A 23,301-nucleotide genomic window follows, 5' to 3' on the forward strand; every position below is an offset into this window, starting at 1 on the left:
AACACATTGTTTCTGATGTTTCAGTTCACTACTGTGATTTTTTTTATGCTAGTATAAATTCAGCAAAATACCTTTTTTAAAGTTTAATTTTAAAAACAGTTTCTGTTCTACTTTTTTCAAAAAGTGTGGAAATTATCTCAAAGCAAGGTGTAGTCCTGGTGTATGAACTGACACCTGATACATGTTTTTGTGAAGCAATACTTGATCTCAGGCTTAACTTTCAGTTCAGGTGTTGGAGGTGGCAGTGCTCATATTTTAGTTTACATGTTCAAGAAGTTCACAGATTGTTAACAACACTCAGGTCAGGTTGAGAGGTGAGCTGAGAAAGAGAAAGTTTATTATGATTTGGGGTTTAAATAGGATTTGGAATTTGATGAAGGATTTGGAGATGAGAGGAACACCCCTCTGACCCCAGTGGTCAAACCAGCAGTCCATCACAGAGTGGAATGGAAACAATCTTCTTTGTTTATGTTAAATGCTGAGAGATTCCAGTAGAAAATATGTAAACAATCATCAGAAGTCTGAAAATCAGGACGACAACAGATTATTTGCCAAACTGAAACTTTTGAGCTTGAAAAATAATCAGTTGTATAGGCAGAAGGTTGATATTAGTTATCTTACTGCTGGTAGGAGCAACTTCCCTGGAATTGCACGTAGTAAGAAGCTACATGTAAAGAGAAAAAGGAGAAGGGCTTGCTGGAGTCCTTTTGGCTTACAGAAGGAGTTTGCTATTTCACCTTGTGTTTATATTTTAGTTTAGGAAGGACATTCAGCTTTATATCCAACAGTTTGTCAGCAGTGTGTGTCATGATTAGAAGCTTTGCAGTCTTTAAAATTCATGGTGATAGTCTGATAGACATAGTTGGGGGATCACCTGGTTTTTGGCTCTTAGTGTGTTATTTGAAACGTCTCCTTGAATTCCAGTATCTGTGAGCTGCATGCTCTTAGGAGATTGCTCCCATGATACAAATTGCTAATGTCCAAAAGCACTGAGTGCTGCTCAAGCCACCCTGACTCTGGAGTATAACTGTAGTAATTGTAGTGTTGAAATTCCTTAAAGAACTTAGGGGGGAAGTCAGGTTTCTGGGAGCGAACAAGGCAGCTGTTTGTGTGAGTGCTTAGGAGAGATTTGGAACAGCAGTGTCTCTATCTCTGGGTATGTTTTCAGGCCCTGCTACTATCCGCAGCTTAACTGTCCAATATCCTGTGCTAAGCATCAGGAAGATTATGAACTATCCAGTGTGTGTTCTGGATTCATGGATGATTCAGCATGGTTTCCATTTGGAAATGCAGTAACCGTAGAAAGACTGGAAGTAGCAGAGAGGAGGTAGCACTCAAATATCCTTCCTTTCTTTTGCAACAGCTGCAGAGCCAACAGTCCTGAAAATGTCACCCTAAGTTATTTAGTGTATTACAAGGCACATAAAAACTTCCACTACATCTTTTATAAAACTTAAAATTTCTGACAAAGAGGGTGTCCAGGGGTTTGCGTACTGGAGGTAGGTAATACCGTTTTAATTGTTCCAAGTGTAATTCATAAGGTAAATGCTACAAATCAAGATTTTGAAAGTGAGAACATTTGCTGGGAGTATTGTGGGTTGTTCTGACAGTGTTTCTGCACATCAGTGAGGCTGAAGGGTTTGAACTATATTTGAGTAGATAAATCTACAACACGGACCCATGGATTTCTTTTCTTTTTTTTTTTTTTTTTTTTTTTTTAAACTCAGTTCTTGAGGTTTGTGAACTAGGAAGTGTAGATCTTTGCATTGATTTTTTTACAGACTGGCCTTAACTATCAAGACAGTGTAACCCAAAGGAACAATCACTGGGCTAGGTGCTAGAAAGCACCTCTGACATTGTTCATCTACATATACATAAATTTCCGTGTTTTGCTTTGTATCCAAAGCTTGGTGCAACCCAAAACATTTTCAAAGCCAAAGCTCAGACTTCACTTTTGATTATCATGGAGCTAACATTGACATTTACCACTGTTTTAAGCTTTTCCAAGAGCTGGCAAAAGTTGCTAGGTTTCCAGTTCTTGTTCAGTTCTTGGTGTAGGGAAATACTTTGTTTCTGCTGTGGTTGTCCTTTTCCTTCAGGCTATTTTTATTGCTTCCTCCTCCCTCCCTGTGCCGTTCACCTTCTATCTGATGAAAGGGTTATGCCGCCTGGGCAAGAAGTAGCTGACTTTTGCAGTATTTCTGTGAGCTTAAATCACACAAGTTTGAAGGTGATACTGTGTGACCCTGATGACAGCAAGTTTGTCATATCTTGAAGTAACCCTATGCTTGTAGTGCCAGTAACTTTCTAGGAGCTTCTTTCCAGGCAAGAAATGAAGTACTGGTGTTTTATTCTGCTCCTCTCCCAACAAATGCTTTTCGTGCTTGCTTAGTTTTTTTGGCTACTTTTGTCAGACTTTGTTTTTATAGTCAAGCAGACTGGTGGTAATGGCTGCATAATATAGTTGACAGCCTGCTGTAAAGGACTTTGGTGCTTCAGTCATCTGTGAAGTTTTATATATGTCATTTTGAATGTCTGATTATGTGCTGCAGTTTATCTAGTCACCTCAAAAAGTTGGCACTTTGCTATAATGCAGCAATGCGTAAGCTAATCAGCTGACTTTTTTGTTCCCTACTATTAATATTTATAGCAATGGCATAAGGGAAAGGCAGTAGCTGATTTTCAGAAGTATTTCTTCTCTATGAAAACCTTCATCTCTAGTGAAGGTTGTTAGCCTTTCTGTTTTGTTTTAGATTTGCAAATTAGACTCTCTTCCACTAAAAACTTTTTTTTTTCTGCTTAGAGGAGTTGGGTAGTCATTAGATAAGGGATTATTTTCTGCATTTGCACATAAAGTCTTAAAATTACATCTTGAAGAAAAGTATCTCTAGTTTTTCTACTATCTTGAACAAACCTTTTCTCATGGAACAAATACTGCTAAGGTACTTTAGGTGTACTATAATACTTTGATGGCACTAAAACATTTTGTACTGCTATATATTAGTCTTAGGAAGAGATGGCTGTTCAGTGTGTACTCAATGCCATTCCATCCTATTTTACAATTCAATTTAAAAAAAAACAGCTGGTCCTGATAATTGACTCTCTCTGGGCTGTTGACTAGGACTTTAATTGCTATGAAACACAGTGTAAGATTTGGCATGGAGGGGGAAGTCTCTGTTTTTGTTTTCCGATGTTTGTAAAGGTTCAGGAACTGGGCTAGAAATAGTCAACTTCAGGAAACAGATTCTCATTACCACATTTATTATCATTCTTTATGTATATGGCTCTGTTTACTGGATTGTGATTGAGTACAATGTAGTGTTTGCCAACTTGAAACTTAATTGTGAAGCTTGAAGGATTTCCCCAGAGTTTTAGGATGGTTTATTGGTGACCAAAGCTTTTATGGATTGTTCTGTTGGTTGAGCTTTTAGGATATAATGCAGTTTGTACAAATAACTCTGGCATTTCCAAATAGTTTATGAGATTTTTTTACCAAACATTTGGTGTCATGGTTTTATTAAGGAAATTGTTCACGTGCAATAACTTTTCTAATTTGTGTGGCATTAAAATAGATCTGTATTCTTGGAAAAAAAAGACCAACCCTAAAAACAACCCACAACTAATCATTTTTTCAAAAAGATAGTTGTATAAGTTGTCATTTGAGACACTGAACTGGAAAGCAATATGTTAGGTATGAAAGAGTAAAGGATTAATTAGACAAAGGAGCTATTTAAGGTATAATTGCTAGAACTTCAAATGTGCAGTCCTCCTTATGGTGCAAGGGAATGAGATGGGAGAGGCTGCACCACTGTATTAATAGCAGTGGCCATTTCTTACTGCTATCAAAGAAAGAGTATTCTGCTGTCCTGGTAATTCTTTTATGTAATGTTAGGTAACATACTGCTCATTTCTGTATGGTGTGTTATTATTGTGGTTTTGCCATTTATGGAATACTGGTTATCATGGTGTTTACCTGCTCCCTACAAGTTTTTTGGGTAGGTTGCTGTTGGTACAGAGACCATGACTCTTGCTTGTTGTCCTAAATTTTTAACACACCATATATTCCTACAAGTGTAAATTCACTTGGGTAAATAGTCTGTTCTTGCAAACAGTTTACTTCAATGTTTAAAAATGTAAACTACAACTGGTATTTTGGAATTAAGATTGCCTAGAGCACAAAGAATGCAGAACTCTTTTTATATGGTTTTGTTTAAACGGACTTATATGTACTTTGAAAAAGAATATTTTGACCCATGAACAGCTTCTGAGACTTTGGGATGCATGAAATGAGATACTATGAAAGGTGCATTTGCTTGTGATTTAATCTGCACTGAACTGGGGGAACTCACATGAACTTTTGTGAGAGGTTGAAGTGCTTTGGAAGCATACCCCAGAATGCAGCCATCTTCAGGGTTTCAATATAGGTTTTCTTTTGCCCAGCATTTGCGAACTTTTAAATAATTACATGTTTTCTCAGTTCATACATTCATTCAATTTTTAATGTGTTGCATATTGACACTATTCTGTCACCTGAGATTTAGCGCTCCTTCCTTTTTTTTTGTACTAATTTACCAGGTTTTTTGTACTGTAGCATTTTATTTGCTTGCACTGTCTCATAAGTAAGTACACATCAAGATTATAACTTAGTTGCTGAAGACTTGTTCATGGTTACTTTTTTTTTCACCTTTCAAGTCAATAGCTTCCTGATAATCAAAAGTGGAGTCTGAGCTTTGGCTTTGAAAATATTTTGGGTTGCACCTAGCTTTGGATACAAAGCAAAACACGGAAATTTATGTATTTGTATGGATGACCCATCTTACAGGTTTTGCAGAGCTATTGTGGTAGATAGACAAAAAAACCCTTAAATTTTGGCTTTTCTCTTGATAAGTATAATGTGATATGTGGTTTTAGCAACTCCTCTATTTATGATAATAAGATACTGTGTTTTAATATATACTGAATAGACTCAAAAATATGCCATTCTATATTAATTTTATTAAGAAAATAAGTTTCTGGAAAATAAAAAGAGAATACAGTGCAAGTAGAACAGATTCAGTAGTACTGATAAACTTTGTATATCCATACTTGATTTTGATTTTTCTGGTTTCACTTGGAGAGAACAGTGGGTTTTTTTGAATGTAATTACAAAGTACTTTGCAGGCAAATCCTAGTATTAGCCATGGAAAATTTCAGACATCTCTGGCTTTTTGAAGTAGTCTATTTTCCGGTAGTGGGATTTTTTTTATTATCTGGTTGGTTTTCTTGTGTGTGGTTGTTTGGTCTTGCTGGTTTCTTGAGGGGGAAGAGGTTTTTAAGTAAAGAAAATGCAGAGGCACTTTAAATTTTTCTAAAATGATATTTATCCTTCCAAAGCAGGCATGTTCTGTGTTAAACTATTTTGGTCAATTGAACATGTGAATTCTGTTTATGTAAACTGAGAATTTCCTTCAGCTTCAGTAACAGAGTGATTATCCTTGTTTTCCTTAAGCAAAAATTTTACTACCAGAATTTTAGCATGATAACTCTCTGTGGTTTTGAGAAGTAGGATTTCTACCAGTTTCTGTGAGGAAGAAAAACCTAACATGAAAGTAGAGGTGCTGTTGGTTAAAATAAAAGTTTTGGGCCTCAGGTGTGATATTATTGTGTGTTTCATTTATGAAAATTTCTTTCAAGTATGATGTTATTAAAATGACAACAGAAATGCTCAGCACTGAACTGTGGTAATGGTGAATATGTGTTTTTTTCTTCCTGGTGTCTAATCTAAACCTTCCTCCTTTCAGTTTAGAGCAATTGTGTTGCCTCTTGTCCTATCACTGCACGCCCTTTACAAAGTGCCTATCCAGCTTTCTGGTAGACTCTCTTTCTCTAGGTGCTGGAAGGCTCCTCTAAGGTCTCCCCAGAGCCTTCTCATCTTCAGGGTGAAGAGTCCTGACTCTTTCAGCCTGCCTTTTTATAGGAGATTTGTTCCATCACTCCAGTCATTTTTATTGCCCCCTTCTTAACTTGCTTCAGCAAGTCCACATCCTTTTTACGTTGGGAGCTACAGAACTTTAAAAAAAAAAAAAAAAAATATATATATATATATATATAAAAAAATTTAGTTTTCAGGAGGATGGAGTTTGTACAAGTCCTCCGTGGGCACTCCCTTTAATGCCTAACAGACACATCTGAATATGATGAAACATCTGACTGAAACAGTGCAAGTTCATTTCTTTAGCCAATTGTTTTGAGCAAAAGAAAATTGCTTTGTGATTTGCCAAATCCTTGCCATTTGGTAGAATAGTTTTGTGGTTGGAGTGTTTATCCAAGAGCTAGGAGTTCAGTGGATTTCATGTTATTCTTAGATTTTAGCAAATGCCAAAGTTTCATATGAAAGGTAAATACTTGGAGGGGCTATGCTCTTTGCTTTTGCATGAACTTTGTCAGTGAGTGTCAAATTTTTAGGGTATTGAAAAGTTGGATCAGCCAAGAAGGTGACTCAGTGGTTCAGTGACTAAGAGTTCACCTAGGAGTAAGGTAAATGTGGGCTTTTCTGAGGAGGAAGGAAAATGAGAAAATTATATATAACTTCATGCAGGCCATTTAATTTATTGTATTGTTGTTAGCATTATTACAGCAATTATTACAGTGCAGCTTTCTGATCTTGTGAAGACTGCCTGTTTCCCCTGTCTAGACGGGAGGATGAATGAGATAACATCTCACCAGCAAGGTGAAAAGGCTAAAGGAGATTGCAGAGAATGCAGCGTTTATTGGCTTGGAGTTTTACTTAGTCATCACTTCTTGCTCTCCACTGCTTCCCTCCAACTTGAAGTGCTTTTGTTCAGTTGCTGTTGGTCCTTTACAAACAGAACTGATGCTAATTTTTCATCTGCTCTGCTACCACTGAAGGGCAAGTGGTATTGTTTAAAATGTGTGTAAATTCATTCACCTTCTGCCTTTAGCTTTCTATCAAGTGTTTAGTCAAAATAAGAATACTATTTAAAGTTTAAAATCAAATTGGAAGTTGTTTTTTGCATTATCTAGTCAAATGTTAAGGAGATTTTTTTTTTTAAACTGTAGTATGCATAGATGGCCCACCACAACTCTCTGGGTTGCTCTGTGGGCATTTCTCTTTTCATTTTTTCTCTGCTCCTTCTCATCTGTTTTTAGTTTTGTTGGGGGGGGGTTTTGTTTGTTTTGTTTTGTTTTGTTCTCGTGTTTTTTCTTTTTTACTTGACTTTTCCCCTCGATCTGGAGTAAGCACTTTAGTGCTTACTGGAATACTTTGTGATGAATTTAGGCAAACAAAGACCTTGCACTTCAAGATGGTTCAGCTGAGTAGTTGTCTCCACTTGTACAGCAGTTTAGTGCACAATAATATATAGACACGATTGGCACTGGCAGACAGTTCATCATCTGCATGACAGCAGGTCCTACTTTTGCTGCAAGCAAAACAGCTCTTGGTTACTTGAATCCAAGGGTCTGTTTTCCACCCAGTAAGACCTGCAGCCTGGTTGGGATAATCCAGATTTTATAATTCATGAAATTGTCAATAATGTGGCGGATGCAGCTCTTCCCTTGTAACTATTTATTTTGTTTAAAGGATTTCAAGATAGTTTACACCTGAAGGGTACTTGGACAAAGCTAGGACACTTGTTAACTTGAGTCAAGCTGAAATTCTTGTGAAAAGTTAAGTATTTTCTTCCTGGCTGCTGGGAGAAGATTCTGCTTTCAGGTAAGTCTGGAAATAAGCCTATCTCATACTTCATCTGCTTTAGGCTTTTAGCAGTGGAATGGAATTTGCTTGTAATAAGAACATGATTAATTTTACGTGCTTGAACAATAAGGGTTTTTGAGAGGTTTTACACATTGCTTTGGGGAGAAGGGGATCGGTGGTAAGGAGGGCAGCTGTGTGTGTGTAGTTGGCTGAATTTCTTGTCTGTATTTCCCAAGAAAAGAGTGCTTTATTGTATTAATTCTCAGCATCCATGCCTTTGAACATCCATTTTCCCCTTTTCTCTGTCTTCTACCTTTAAATTAACCACTGTGCTCTTGGAGAATAGTTTTTTTCACAATGGGAATATTAGTCTGTCATTCATAGTAGATCTCAGATGGAAGTACTGGTGTTCAGTTAATGGTCCTGTAGACTGCAACCTTGATTGCTTGGAGGCACCATTTGAGGAAGCGGTGTGCCCTGAGGACACTATGTCCTTAGATGGATAGGAAAATTCAGTCCTTGGCACGATATGGTTTCTGTCCAAGGAATGTATTGAGGTCTTGCTTAAATAAGAACACCAAATACTCCATGTTTCTCACTGTGCCTCTAGCCTTAGTTATTCTATAGATACATAAAATAGCAGTCAGAAACCAGTATGTTGTGGCATTTCATGGTATTGTCAAGTAAGTTTAAAAAGTGTATTTACTGGCTTCAGCAAAAAAACTTTAATTGATAAAATTCCGTCACTGACAGGAAAATAATGTCTAGTAAATGACTGATACAAGTCTGTTTTATTGTAATCAGACTTTCTGAACTTTGGTAGGCCTGAATTATAATGCAGAATCATACTCCATACTTAAAATGCAATAGTTTATTTTAAAAACTGGTTCAAATAGTGTGAAGGGAGAAGAGTTTGTGACAGTGGAAAAATACAATCAGTGTGAATTGACTAAATTTAATGTTTCCAGTGAAGGGACGTTCAGTATGGTGCCAGCATTTTTCTCTAAAGAACAAAAGATGTCAATAATATACTCTTGTTTAATATCTTACAGGTTGTCAGAGATGGTGATTTGAAGAATCATATTTCCGATATGAACAAAGCAAAAACATCAGCTGAAAAAAGGTAAATTTAAAACTATAGTCACCTCTTGACATCACGCTGTTTGAGATTTGTGAAGAAACAGTTTTTATCTTAGTAAGAATACCTTTATCTCCTTAGTGGGAATATTTTTATCTTAGTAAGAAGATAAATAAAGTACACATTGTGTGTGTCTAGAAGGGATGTGCAAGTTGGTGTCCTGAAACATTGAGGGAGTCAATATCGATTAACACAAATTACCTTCACATTTAATAAATGTATTTTTAAATCTAAATTTTCAGTTAGAGTTAGACATGTTCAAATATAAAATACATATTAAATTTAATAGAAAATTCAATTAGTTTTATAAATTTATACACATATTGGCAAAACACAGAGTTATTTCTACTGAAGGAATTATATGAGTTTCTAATACTGTGTAAGAAGACATGAATTTGTCATGTGTGTCATCCTGCAACAGTCTTGCAATCCAACACATAGCTAGGACAAACCAGAGTGGGATGCAGAAGATATCAGGTTGAAAAGCTGTGTTTGTTAATATCATGTGACCTTGTCTTAGCTAGCATTTGAGAAATTTGTGAAATTATTTTTGGAAGGCTGTTAAGCATCAGGAAACTATTTAAAGGCTTTCAATCTTATTTTTTCTTAAGGTAGCACAGATTAAACCATGTTAAATCAAACCATCTAATCAGATGAAGAAGAAAATTAAAGTCAGCAAAACTGGGAATTTTGGCTTCAGTCTTAGTTTTCTGAAGTACCAGTTATTTTCTGTGTGATGAGGTGAATTTTCATGAAGAACATGCTCTACTGTGAATTATGTTTGTATCTTGGGATCTGTTTAAAATTTGATTTTGAATTCTCGTATGTAGGATTATTCTTAATTTTGCTGACTTTGGGTGGAACAGGGTTAGAGTTGATACCAGACTGGTTTTTCCTGTTTTTGTGAGGGATAGATCAAAAGAAATGGTAAAAAAACTCTTACTTTTTTTTCTTGTGGTAGACTAGGTCCTTAGGCATTATAAAAAGCAAAGCAATCTCTCTGTCAACAATGAGTATTGTTGAAAATACTACAAATTATAATGCATAAAATATACTATCACAAAGAATATTAGATGTTTGCAGAGTTGCTACTTAAGTGCCATTTATCCTTTTTTACTTAGAGACAAAATGAAAGGTTCCATCTCTGTAATTCACAACAGTTGTTCCCTAAGTCATGAATAAGTTCTGGTAACTCTGTGTACAAGGGTAGCTACAAACTAATTAGAAGTATCGACTCTCTAACGCACATTTGAACTTGGTAACTGTGGTTGAGAAAAAAACCATAGTTTGAAATTGTTTGTGTTGGAATAAGATCTGAACAAACTCATGAGAAACCTGCCTGTTTTAAAACAGGTTTAAAGCCTCATGGTAATGTGCCAAAATACAGATCTGTTGGCTGTGGGGGAAGAAGGAACTCCCTTATACTTCTGTGTGCTGGCTGACTGCAAACAGGAGTTTCAGAGCAAATAGGTGTAATTGAGAAACTGATGACATCCTTCATTTGACTCTTATATTTTGTAAGGCTTCTTGCAAGGTGAATAGGCAGAAACCATTCTAAGATAATTAATTTTTTATGAGCAGCTGTGGCTTAGAGTTATCTTTCTCATTGTGGGTAGACACATAGAAAGCTACAATTATGTGTTTCAGCATTTGCATAGTGAAAGTGGCATACAGTAATGGAGGATTGTGGATCTAGTACTACTTCATGATCAGAGTTAAAATGCTTAAATCTTTTGAAATGAAGGAAGTGTCCCTGAAGCGAGAAATCTCTCTTTGAAAAGATGTTTTCTTGTTGAGAAAGTTTTCTTTCGAATGTGAACCTCTTGGTGAGGTAGTTCTCTTTAAAGTGTGAAGCACTGAAGTCCTCTGTTCCCCACTGCCTGGGCATGCTGCCTTATTATCTACTTGTGGCTTTCCTGACCAGAGAAGGAGGAAATCCACGAAGCCCTCTGGTTAGCTGGAGTCCCATTCTAAGTTTTGGTAACAGTAGACATAAGGACAGGGGTGTTTCCTTTATGCAGGCAAAGTGGGGGTGGGAGGGACATTTTGAACTATAGCGTTTGAATGTGGGATGAAGGAAGAGTTTTCTGCCTGTGGAACTGTACAGGATCAACTAAGCCTGGTAAACTTCACCTCAGGATGCTTAAAGAAAATGTAAATCTATCAGAGAATAATAATTATTGGTTATCTTTGGACAGAGTGGAGCACCGACTGGATACCAGATCAGTGGTAGTTGCTGTCTGTCAGAAGGAAATGGAGCACAATTTACTTCTGGATGTGCTCTCCATCTTTCTGATTATAGCTAATGGTGGGAAATATTCTGGCTTTTTACTAATTATCTGTAAGAGAAGAAAGTTGTTAAAATTACAGATAACTTGAAGCTTGAAAGATCTGCAAAACTACTGGAACACCAAATTATTTCAAAATATTCTTGTGAAATGCAGAAAATGGTTAAGAATATTTGATGGAAATATATACTAGATAGTGTGCTTAGAGAGGTATGTCACTGGAACAGATAAGGTACAGTCTCATTTATAGTAGGAAGTGCCTGAAATGACAATATTAAACTTCAGGGAGAATGCCTTTCAAATGAAGGGATACAAAGAATGAGATTGCCTTTGGTTATTGAATGATTTTTGCAGATCATCAGGGACTGGTTTGGCATATATACGTCATGAAGAACGGCTCTGGTGTTTATCCAGATCTGAAGAGAATAGTTTTTATAGTATTAGGAAGTTTTTTTCTGATGCTCTTTAGTCGTGTTTTTTAGTAACTAAGGATAATAGAGACTCTATGTAACCCTCAGTGACAGACTGCTCTTATGAGAAGGCTTTAGAATGGATGGGGTGAAAAATGTCACTCCTAATAAAAAGAAGGTTCTTTACCTTGTGGGAAAACTAGTCTCTTATTGTTTCTGCTGCCCTCCAGCATCAGTGATGAGCTCAGGCACTCCCTGTAGCTGGAGACCTGGACAGCTGCATGTTGATGTGTGAGGTCAGTCCGAGTCATCCCATTCCTTCTGACAATGGCTTTTGGCTGAGTAGAAACCATAGTTAGTTGTCTTCTTTGATGAGTGATGACTCAAATCTGTATTGGATACTCCAGTCAGAATTCTTGAGACTGGTCTGCATTGCGTTTGTACCAGTTTGACCCCAGGTTTCCCTTTGCAATGTCTCATTCTACAAACCAATTTACTCACAGTGCAGTGAAACAGAAACATCTTGCGTTGGTGCCTCCTAGGAGCAACCACCAACAAAAGAACCCCATGGCTTTTATGCCTTCACAGTCCAAGCATGGGAAAGTCTCAGCTCTTCCTTCTGAGTCTTGGGCTCCTGCTATGTCTCTGTGTCTGGTCAGCATGAAAGTCTGGCCACAGCCTTCAGGGTATTCATTTGAGGTTCTGCAATGTTGGTAGCTTGAGAGAAAACATACCTTTGACAGGACAGAGTTCATTCTGTTTCCTGTTGTGGGATTGAAAGTACTGAATTTCGTAGTGCCTCTCAGTTTTGGAGAATTGTCTTCTAGATCGGGATGCTGAGTGGTTCACTGGTCAAAATATGCATGTTTACATTACAAATATGAGAGAGTCTCATTACAACTCGTGCTTTCATTTTCTTCTGAGGTCAAATGGGTGGTCATAGCAATATTACCGACTCTGCTGCAGTATATTTGCTGTAATTCTTGTCCTATGGTCTTTTTGATGTACTGTGCAGGCATTGAAAACTGTCAAATAGTTTTATAACTACTATGCAGATTAGTGCAGAATATTGGTAAATAAGAGTGTAGTTCTTGTTTTAAGAAGAAAACTCAGCCATAGCTAAGAGGAAATCAGGATTGTATTTGTATTTTGGCATTGGCTGGTGTTAATTTTTAAGGATGCTTTATAGTTTATGCTGAAGACATGAAATGTAGTTAGCTGTATTTATGTTGGAAGACTTTATACAAGATGAATAGCCTAAAATAATTTTAAAGATATCTCTGCTGTAATAAGCACTTACTGCTGTTGGTAGAAACTCTGTGCTCAGGGGGAGATTATAACTCTAAATCTTAGAACTTAAGTTGTTATATGACTTGGTACTGAGAATTACTTACCCTACCTAAACATTTAAAGCTTTTGTTGACTATGGAGGAATTATGTTAGATGCCAGCTTCCTATACATGCTAAATTGCTTCCATGTGTCAGTGTTGCATGAATTTTACAGGCTGTAGCAGTCAAAAATCAGGTTTGCTCTGACATTTTTATGCCTATAAATGAATGTTATTTTTGCGAAAACTTTTTTAAAAAATGTTGTTGTTAGTATTGTTATTGTTACAGCTATTATTATTACTACTACTACTACTACTACTACTACTACAATTATTATTCCTCCTGGGCATCAGCTTTGCTTTCTTGGGTTGTTTTCAGTTTTCAAACTACATTAATTTCATTGTGGGACCAGTGGTATGCCACAGTGGAAGTGATAAACACACACACACGCACGCACAGACGAATTGAAGCAGCAATGCTCTTACACTGGCTTCTCTGAGGGCTGGCTGGACTCTTGGTTGTGGAGATGAAGATAACATCTTGAATAAGTTGTTCAGTTTGTGTGTTGTTCAGTTTGTGTATCGGATCAACAGAGCTTGTGGATTTCATTACAATCTTAGGTCAATTTTGAAGCATTTCAAGTTCAGTGGATAAACAGAGAAGCAGAAAAAAGCAAAACAAAGCTTATGCAAATAATAATGACTTTTTACTATTCACCACGGTGTTAAATGATGAGAAGGGATTGGAGTGATTATGCTCTACTTACATTAGGAAATTAATGTTTCAGCACCCAAGACAGATTTAATTTAGATTAAAAACTATAAAATTTTAAAATTAAATTTTAATAATTTAAATTTTAATAACTAAATTTTTTAAAAAATTAATCAAAGTCTAGCAAATACCTGAGAAGGTGATAGACTTGCTTCACAATATAAGATTACTTTTATTTAAAAGCTATAATTAATATAACCATTTCTTATTACTTTTGTTATCAGCTTGTAAGTATCTGTAATCTGAAATTGATTTTTGGCTATGCTTTTTATTTAGACATCAGTGTGGAAAAGTGGGAGTGGTAGAAGCAGTTTCCTGTGCAGCTCTTATATCAGTTTGTTTACTTGTCTGTATTACTTTTGCCCTCAGCTAACTTTTCCCCTTGATTTTAAGATTTTAGTAGAGTTAATCCAAATGTGAAACCTTTATAGAGATGTAAGATATAAATCAAGGAGTGATAATTCCTCATTGTTATAAACAAAACTGACTATATTCACAAAGCTAGTATTGTAGACTTTAGTTTTATTGTAGATAGAGCAATGTGTGTGTAGAATGAATTATTCTTGATTATTGTAGGATTCTAATGTTATGAATGAAAAGCCAAGGTGGTTAATGCATGGAAGTCATAGTTTCTTGTAGTTAAGTGCATGACTACAATTAAAATGTTAAACATCTGTTTAAAAATTACTGTCATGTAGGAATGTGAATCTCAAAGCTATTCTTAATAATTGTTACGATCTAGAAGTATAGAACAAATAAAACAGTTTCTATACTGGGTCTGTTTAGAGCAATTCTTTCTTTGTAATCTACCTATCTATATAAATGCCTGGACTGAAGTGGTGTCTTACACTAAAATACATTTTCAAAGCAATTTTTTGTTGGCCAGGAGTATTGGGTTTGCTGGTTTTGATAGCAGAGGGGTGGCTGCAGGTGTGGTTTCTGTGAGAAGCTGCTGGAAGCTTCCTCCGTGTCCAGCAGAGTCAATCCCTGGTGGCTCCAAGATGGACATACTGCTGGACAAGGCTGGGCAGGTCAGAAATGGTGGTAACACTCCTGTGAAAACAGATTCAAGAAGAAAGAAAAATAAGTTATTGTGCAGATGTAATTGTGGCCAGAGAAGAGTAGGATGAGAACATGTGAACAGCAACTCTGCAGACACTGAGGACAGTGGAGAGGGAGGGGGAAGGAGGTGCTCCAGGCACCAGAGCCGAGATTCCCCTGCAGCCCATGGTGCAAACCATGGTGAGGCAGCTGTGCCCCTGCAGCCCATGGAGGTCCACAGGAATGCAGAGATGGTGGAGGAGACCCACAACAGAGCAGGTGGTTGCACAAAGGACTCTGTGAACCCAAGGGAGGCCCCATACTGAGCAGCCTGTCCTTGAAGGACTGCACCCCATGGAAGAGTGACCCAGGTTGCAGCAGTTCTGGGACTGCAGCCTGTGGGATGGACTCACACTGCAGCAGGTCACTGAGAGCTGCTGCAGTGAGATGGATTCACACTGGAGAAGTTCATGGAGAACTTTCTCCTGTGGGAGGGACCCCACAGTACAGCAGGGAACCCCCCCCCCAACCCCCCCCTTCCGTGAGCAGTGGGAGAAGCCTTGGGTGATGAACTGACCATTACCCCCGTTCCGCCTCCCTGTGCTGTTGGGGTAGGAAGCAGAGCTGGAAGGAGAGAGGGGTGGCTAGAAGCTTTTTTTCAAGGGTTTATTTTACTTCTCATTATCCTGCTCTGATTTTGTCAGTATTAAATTGACTTCGTATCTCTAAGCTGAGCCTGATTTCCCATGACAGTATTTGGTGAGTGATCTCTCCCAGTCCTTATCTCAACCCACAAACCTTTTGTTAAAATTTCTTTCCTCTGTCCAACTGCAGAGGGGAGGGAGTGAGTGAGTGAGTGAGTGAGTGAGTGAGTGGCTTTGCTGGGTGCCTGGCCTGTGGCCAGCATAAACCCACAACAGCCAACCTAAATACCCTTGTATTCAAAATGGATCTAAAACTGGATGATAATTTTGGAAACCTTCCTAAATTCTTTTCTTCAAAATGGTGTTCCTTTTCTTCAGCTGGTGTATGCTAGTTTACTCACTTCACAAATGACATTATTTTCTTCCTTTTCTGAAATGCCATCCTGTGAGACAAGCAGTCTTTTGGACTGTTTGTAGCCAGTTTTTCCTTCAATGTCAGGTTTGTCACTTAACAGAAATTATTAAATATAAGTCACTCTGGATGACATAGATGAACAACATTTGTACCTATAGCTGCATTTTACTTGCTGCAACTGATTCCCTCTTCACAGTTGCTCTTGGAGATGCTGTTGTTACATACAGTTTGTCTGCTGCAGTGCAGGCATTGCAAAATCTGTAAATTTGCCGGAATTGAGAATTAAGACTGTTTTCCAATCCAGATAAAATATGGTAGTGAATTAGCCACACCCATTACTCTAGCATTGAATTTCTGTTGCTAGGAGCTTTTTTTCCCTCTGATTTAGATGGAAAAATCCTATCTTTCTTGTAGTGTTTCTGCCAGTTCTCGGACTATAGCCCTGCTGTCGCAGCTGGAGAAGATCAATTTGGACTCTGTAGCAGGAGAGTCAGACCATGCCAGATATGTTACCTCAAAGATCCTTCATCTGGTGCAGAGTCAAGGTAATTATCTAAGCTTTGTGGGTTTTGTAGTTTCCCTTTTGACCCCTGCTTCTTGTATCTCCTTTGTTGGACTTAAAGTTTTGTTTTGTGAATTTGATTGTCCATCTGTTTTTCTCGCTGATTGTTGAAAACATCTGTTTAAGACCATGTTTAATGTAACTAGTATAGTATTGGTAGTGCTGGGTGCATTTGGTGTTGTCAAATAGCTGTAGTTTAAGTAATAATTCACTTCATATGTATAGATGTCTATGTGTATATATATGAAAAGTTGAAGTATCTGGAAGGCAGCTTTCTTACTGGTATTTTTCTTTACTTTTTTCCTAGGCCATCACAAGATTGTTGAACAATTGAAAACAAAAATTAGTTTTAAAATTCCTTAAGTCTTCTACTTAGTTCTATATACATATATGCATTTTTAATAAGTTTTATTATATGCAGAGTAAATTTTCTTGTCAGTTTGTAGATGATAGCTTTTTTTTTTTCTGCAAGTCACTATTGATCTTTTTCTCTGACAGAAAAAACCAGGAAGGAGATGACTTCTAAGGGTTCCACTGGAATAGAAGTTATCCTGTCAACCCTAGAGGTAAAATTTTTTAATTTTTGTAGTTACGGGTTCATACCAGTTTTGCATTTTATCATTATGAAATATATAGATTTATTATTATATTTGTTATGAAATATGCTGTGGAGTCTTCAAGACTTGTATTGGTCTGTAATGAATAGATACTGTCTTTAAGTAACCTACTTTTGAATTTCTCTCCCTTATATTTAGATATACTAAGAAATAGCTTGTCACCTATCAATTCTAATTGATGTGCCATACTACAAAGTGTGTTTTGATTCGTTTTGTGTTTAATTTGGGCTGCATAGTGGAATAGTTGCTAACTGGGTACATCCAAAGTTCTACTTGATTTTATGATGGCAATTCGTCCTAGCTTTAAGTATCCAAACCATTTTATTAGGCAGCTATGTTAAACACAGATCTCTCTTTTTATTGCAGAATACAAGAGATCCTCAAACTATTCTAAATATATTGAATATTCTCATTGAGGTAGTCTCAGTTGGTAAGTTTTCATTAAGGAGTAATGTATGATTATATTTATGCTTTATTTTTCAGATATTTCTGTTTGTTTTGTCTGGTTACTTTTTATTGTTGATGATTTTTTAATAAATTATCATTTTTTTGTTGTTGTTGTTGTTTGCTGAATCATATGCAGAATTAAAAGAATGTAAGGACTGAAGTTACCTTTCTAATAACCCTACACAATAGTTTGTTGCTGTAAGTGTAAGTCTAGCATGTTCTTGCATAGAGCAGTCACATATAAAGAAAATATTGCCGTTCTTAAGACTAACTTCATGATAACTTTATCTTAGATATTTAATTGTTCTTTGGCTTTAGATGTATCAATTCAATTTTAATTTCTAGGTGGTGGTCGGAGAGCAAGTGTGTTAGTCACCAAAGGAGGGACACAGATCTTGTTACAGCTGCTTTTGACTGCCAGCAAAGACTCTCCACCAAATGAAGAACTAATGGTGCTTCTTCATACTCTTCTTGCAAAAATTGGTCCAAAAGGTGATATTATGGCTTAGTAATTAAAGTTTTATAATTGAAACATAATATTTTTTTTTTCTGTTACGGTGTAAGCATCCAAATACTCAGAATTGGTAGAGATGGAAAAAAAAATGAGTAAATTAGAGGGGAGGAAAGAATGGTGGAAAGTAGATAAGCAGAGTTGGCATCAGTAGAAAGAATTCAGTCATTTAACTTTAATTTTTTAACAATTTCAAAATCAGTGTAATTGGTCTTGTATTTCTTTGATGTCAGACAAGAAGATTGGTGTAAAAGCAAGAATAAATGGTGCCCTAAACATATCATTGAATTTAGTGAAGCATAATTTGCAGAACCACAGGCTAGTATTGCCATGTCTTCAAGTATTAAGAGTTTATTCAACCAACTGTAAGTATTGCAGACAATTATTTTCTTTTCTGTGTGAATAAAGCTTTTCATCTAGATAGGGTTAAAATATCAACTCTGAGTGCTTGTTTCATGTTAGTTATTTAAACTGTTTTTTTTCTCTGAGAGTTTTCTCTTTAGTCCTCAAAATGCTTAAAATCTAGAAAAGTAATTTTTTTGGTCAGCGCTATTGGATGTGTGGAATTTTGAGCCATTGGATTTGCGTAAGTGCTGATGTTTAAGGCTCTAAACAAGCAAGATATTTAAAGCTCTAAGTAAACATTTTGCTTGCAGAAGCACTTAGAGTTAAATAATTATTCTCTTTATTCATTCTCATGTTTTTTATTTCTGATGTTTTATTAGTTTATTTATTACCAATTTAAAACTTGGTTAACACAGAAAATATTTCAATTTAACCTCATTATTTCTTAATTTAATCTTTTCCTTGCTCCTTTTGTTCAAGAGCTCCACTCCCCGCTATTGCACTAACATTCTTCCACAAGAGCCTAGTTGTTTGAGCAGGCAGTAGGAAGTTGATGAAAATAATGTTGTTCTTTCAGTGTCTCTACTGACAGATAGATGCTGTTATTTTTTTTCATTTGAGCTTGTAGTGCTTGTTAATCTTATTTAAGTGCAAGAAATGGAAAACATAGCCATGTTCCCCCCAGAGAACTGGTTTGATAATCTGTAAGATTATGTTTTCAGGTCATTCACATGAGCAGCTATATTTATTAAAGCCCTAATATTTTTAAAATGTGGAAGCTTTATTTCTGTTGAGCTCTGACATTGAGGTAAAACACTTCTAAAATGAAGTCTAATACAGATAGTTACATTTGTTACATTGCTTATCTGAAAACTTGCTTCATCCTGAAAGTGGGACTAGTCTCTAATTTGACATCTTGAATCAGTTCTATTTTTTCTGTATTCCTCACTCTTTATGAAAAGAGAAATTAGTAGTTTGTAATATTCTGATGAGTAGTACTTCAAGTTTGTGTACAGTTACTATTAGAACAAGTTCTAACTTTGCGTAGATTCTGGTATGATGTCGCTGCTAATGATTATGAAATTTCCACTTGGGTTCATGTACTAAATTCTACGGTGATAACAGCATTTATTATATTGAAGTAAATTCTTAGCTGCTCTTTTCCTAGTTTGTTAGGAGAACATATTGCTGAACTTCTGTGGAAGTGGAACTTCTGTGCCTGTGTCAGCAGTTTGTATTTTCAGCTGGTTGTTGGACTTCAAACATATACTTTAAGCACATATTTCTCCAACACTGGTCTTAGCATAATTTCTTTTCATTTCCTCCCTTTCAAATAGATTACTTTTATAATTTTTTTTTCTGAGAACAAATATTCATGACATATGAATATATGTTCTCAGAAAAGCTATACCAATTGGCATTTTAAAATTTTATAGTAGACTGTTATATTTCAAATCCTAGTGAATATACCTGTTTGTCCAAATACTGAAGGGTAGTAGCAAATCATAGAACCTGAAATTTTAGAAAACCTGCTATTTCAATAAACTGTGAATTTCTATAAAGAAAATTCTTTTTGTGTTGTATCTTAGTAACAAAGAAAGCAGAAGCCTGCATTGGAAGTAGTACGTGGTTTTATTTGTAAAGCAGTAATTAAGTTTTCTTCTTTTCCAAGTGTTATCAGGATTGGATCATCATGCTAATTATGTGCAGTATAGTGTCTGTTTGTCACTCTGTCTTAAAGGACAAAAATGTTCAGCATTTTTTGTACTTCACAATTAACTTGTGTGAATTTTAGTTTTGAGTATTTCGATCTTTTTCTTTTGCCTTTCTTACTACATTATATTAAAATGGATTGCTTTTCACTTTCAGCTGTGAATGCAGTATCTCTGGGAAAGAATGGAGTAGTAGAACTAATGTTTAAGATCATTGGCCCTTTTAGTAAAAGGAACACTAGCCTTATGAAGTAAGTAAGATTTCTTTAATATACTGTATGGTAAAACCTTGTATGTTTTTTCAAAACTTACTTGTAAATAAAAAACAATATTGATGAAATCAAATGTAATTAATATTTGAAGATTAAAGTGAAGGGACATGGGAAGGAGTACCACAAATATGAGACATTTTAATTTTCCCCAGCAGAGTAACACAAAATACTTGAATGTCTAGTTGCAGTACTAGTTAAATAATATACATTATTTTTTTGTCTCTAACATTCCTGCATGGAAACTGTACAATGGTTAACCCCAAGTCACAACAAACAGATCAAGACAATCCCATCGTTTTTCAGTTTGTTTCCACAGCACCAGGCCTGTCAGAGTTCAATGGCATTTGGACAATGCTCTGAGGCACAGGGTGTGACCCTTGGGGGTGGTGCTGTGCAGGGCCAGGAACTGGACTTGGTGATCCTTGTGTGCCTCTTCCAGTTCAGTTTATTCTGTAATCTGCTTTGTGCTTTTAGTGTGAAACCATCCCTTTTTATTTCCATTTTTCTGAAAAGCAAATAGACATCTGGAGCAAGAACAAGTCATAGAATAGGAAGCCCCAGCAATATCTCCCTAGTGGGCTATTGGTTAAAAACATTAAAATTCACTGTACAGGTGAATGTAGTGACTTTAAATCCCCACTCTGGTGGTGGTTGTAGATCTTGGTGGTTTTTGTTTGGTTGGGTTTTTTGATTTGGTGTGGAGTTTTTGGGTGAACGTGGGGTTAAAAAGTAGCTAAGTGGATGTAACTGAAGATAATCCTTTCTTTAGATACTCCACTTTTTTGAAGTACATACTAGTGAAAAACTAAATTTTCCATCTGATTAGCAAAGTATTAATCTCATATTGTGCATATTCTAACTTTGTTACAGAAGAAATGGCGTTATGTGATCAGAATCTGGTATTTGTGATCACAGAAGTAGTGTTCAAAAAACATGTACTGTTCCTTTAAGGCTCAGCTAAAATTCCACATATGAACATACTATTCTGTGATGTGACTAATCATGATATCCTTGTTTATGGTCTAAGATCAGATGCATCAAGTCTATCTTCACAAAGAGGGAAAAAATAAGTATATACATTCTGTAGTTGCTCAGTTGAATTGAGAGAAGATGCTTGGGTACAAGAAAAATCTCATGGCCATCTTGTGTTGTAGTATAGATTGATGGGCATTGTTTCTCAGTATATTCACATATACTGCCGGCACTGACCTACAGTTTTCTAAAATAATGTCCTTTACTTTGTCAAAGTACTTGTTCTGCTGCTAACAAAGACGCAAATATCAGAGTATCACAAGCAGTGAGTGTCAGTCATAAGCATTACATTGTCGCGGTGTTTTTGCAAAAGCTGGAAGTTTGTATAGACATTGCATTGTTATTTTTAACTTTTGTCATCAGACTTAAATACAGCAGAGATACATGATCTCCTAGTAAAGTAAAATATAAAAGTGAAGTCTGTGCTACACTGCAACCAGGAAAACATGAACTTAGACTCTTTCTAAGTCTGTAAGCAGTAAATATTTTGTATAGTTTTACGGTGTTGTAGATTAAGCTTACTGGTTGGTTGCTGTTTTGACTTTTCTTGTTATGTTGACAGGGTTGCTTTAGACACACTTGCTGCATTGCTAAAATCAAGTAAGTGTTTGACTACAAGAAAATGTCTACTTGAGCTGTAATGGGTGTGTGTGTATATATCAGCACAGGAAAACTAAACATTAAGTCAGTGGCCAGAACAAAAATAAGGCTAGGAAACCTAGAAATTAGTTTCATCTTCAGTTTCTGGTGCTTTATTTATGTTGTATATACATGTATGTTTAATAGTTGGTTACTGTTTCGTCAGTTATACAGCAGAAAGGCTGCCCTGCTTCTGCAGAACTGATCTGGATCCAAGGTGGACAAATATCTTTTTACATTCTCTCACCTCAGCCATTCAGTAACAGATACCTATTGCTTAACTCCTGTGCCTCTTCTTTACACAAATATCTGAAAATATCTGTTGGATGGCTAGGGAAAATACAGGTATACTTCAATACCTTCCTGAGTAATTAGTACTTGGGTCCCAATAACAAATCTGTCAGTGATGCTCCTGAAGTGGAATTAAAGATAACAAAACCAATGGTGTGTTTCCAGACATTGACTGTCTCAGCCAGCAGCGATTGATTCTCACAGGTGTAATCTTTGCAGATTTTGAACCAGCATTGTAACAAGGAATTAAAAACTCATTTTCTCCAAAGAGTTGTGTTAAAGCACTAGCATTTATAGTACTGTTAGTGGAATAAGAATTGATGAGATTTGCAGAAAATCATTTCACACAAATGGTGGGAAATTTCTGTGCTGACTGTCACAGTGTGCTGAATTTATTATTGTTTATTCAGTGTGATACCTTGGTCTTACAGGTTTGTGTATTTATGAATTTTGCAAATTCTCCTTAGGAAGTTTAGGGAAAGAAATATTTCCAAATTGTTGTCAGTATTGTATTCTGTAAATCAGCAGTTAAACTTTAATGTTGGAGGGGGAAATTAAGTGTTCAAAAGGTGTGCCTTTAAAACAGGAGGTCTTGTTCATTTGTTTAGAGATGTCTTCTCATTAGTGGTTTTAACTTGTGATTTCATAAACTTTTATATAAGTAAATCTTTCCATGATGACATTAGTCTACTATGTATTCCAGCTGTCATACTGATTACCCAGTATTTGGGGTAGAAGTAGTTTCAGCTTATGAAATTTGAGTGATAGTTGTAAAACTGTGTCGATTGCAAGTGAAATTTGTTTCAAATCTTCTATGTAGGCAGTGTGTGGATAGTGACAGATTTACTTTGTAGAAACATTTCTGTTTTTTTAATTTACTAGGTAAATTAATGACAGGATGTTACAATTGCCTTTTAAGTATAAAGCATGCTGTTCTTCTAGTAAACCATGAAAATTAGATGAAATGTTCTTATAGTGAAGTTTAGGCTACTGGTCTCAGTTATCCAGTCATTTCTGTTTAGGTTGATGTCAAGCTCTGCTAAGGGTGGCTAAAGTACTACTCTAATTGAAACAATTCAATTACTTGGATAAACAGAATGTTAACATTGAAAGTAAAATTTGAAAGTAATATTGAAGTCAC

The 23,301-nt window shown here is 36.1% G+C and overlaps 1 protein-coding gene across 8 annotated transcripts in view; it reads left to right on the forward strand.

Moving 5' to 3' along the window:
- AGTPBP1 (ATP/GTP binding carboxypeptidase 1) overlaps positions 1–23,301 on the forward strand; it is a 65,896-nt gene that overhangs the window by 1,422 nt on the left and 41,173 nt on the right. For all 8 annotated transcript variants that reach the window (XR_010720518.1, XR_010720519.1, XM_066181742.1 and 5 more), the window contains exons 2-10: positions 7,583–7,714; positions 8,749–8,819; positions 16,147–16,277; positions 16,793–16,860; positions 17,278–17,341; positions 17,704–17,850; positions 18,103–18,234; positions 20,084–20,177; positions 21,793–21,830. Coding sequence is in view for 6 of the 8 variants with exons in the window: in XM_066181742.1 (XP_066037839.1) it covers positions 8,788–8,819; positions 16,147–16,277; positions 16,793–16,860; positions 17,278–17,341; positions 17,704–17,850; positions 18,103–18,234; positions 20,084–20,177; positions 21,793–21,830 (706 nt within the window). In the remaining 2 variants the exon portion in view is untranslated. The remainder of the gene's footprint in view (positions 1–7,582; positions 7,715–8,748; positions 8,820–16,146; positions 16,278–16,792; positions 16,861–17,277; positions 17,342–17,703; positions 17,851–18,102; positions 18,235–20,083; positions 20,178–21,792; positions 21,831–23,301) is intronic.

This window comes from Chamaea fasciata, unplaced genomic scaffold (genome assembly GCF_029207755.1).
Source record: "Chamaea fasciata isolate MVZ Bird 193981 ecotype frontalis unplaced genomic scaffold, bChaFas1.0.hap1 SCAF_4, whole genome shotgun sequence".
Classification (NCBI taxonomy): Eukaryota; Metazoa; Chordata; class Aves; order Passeriformes; family Sylviidae; genus Chamaea; species Chamaea fasciata.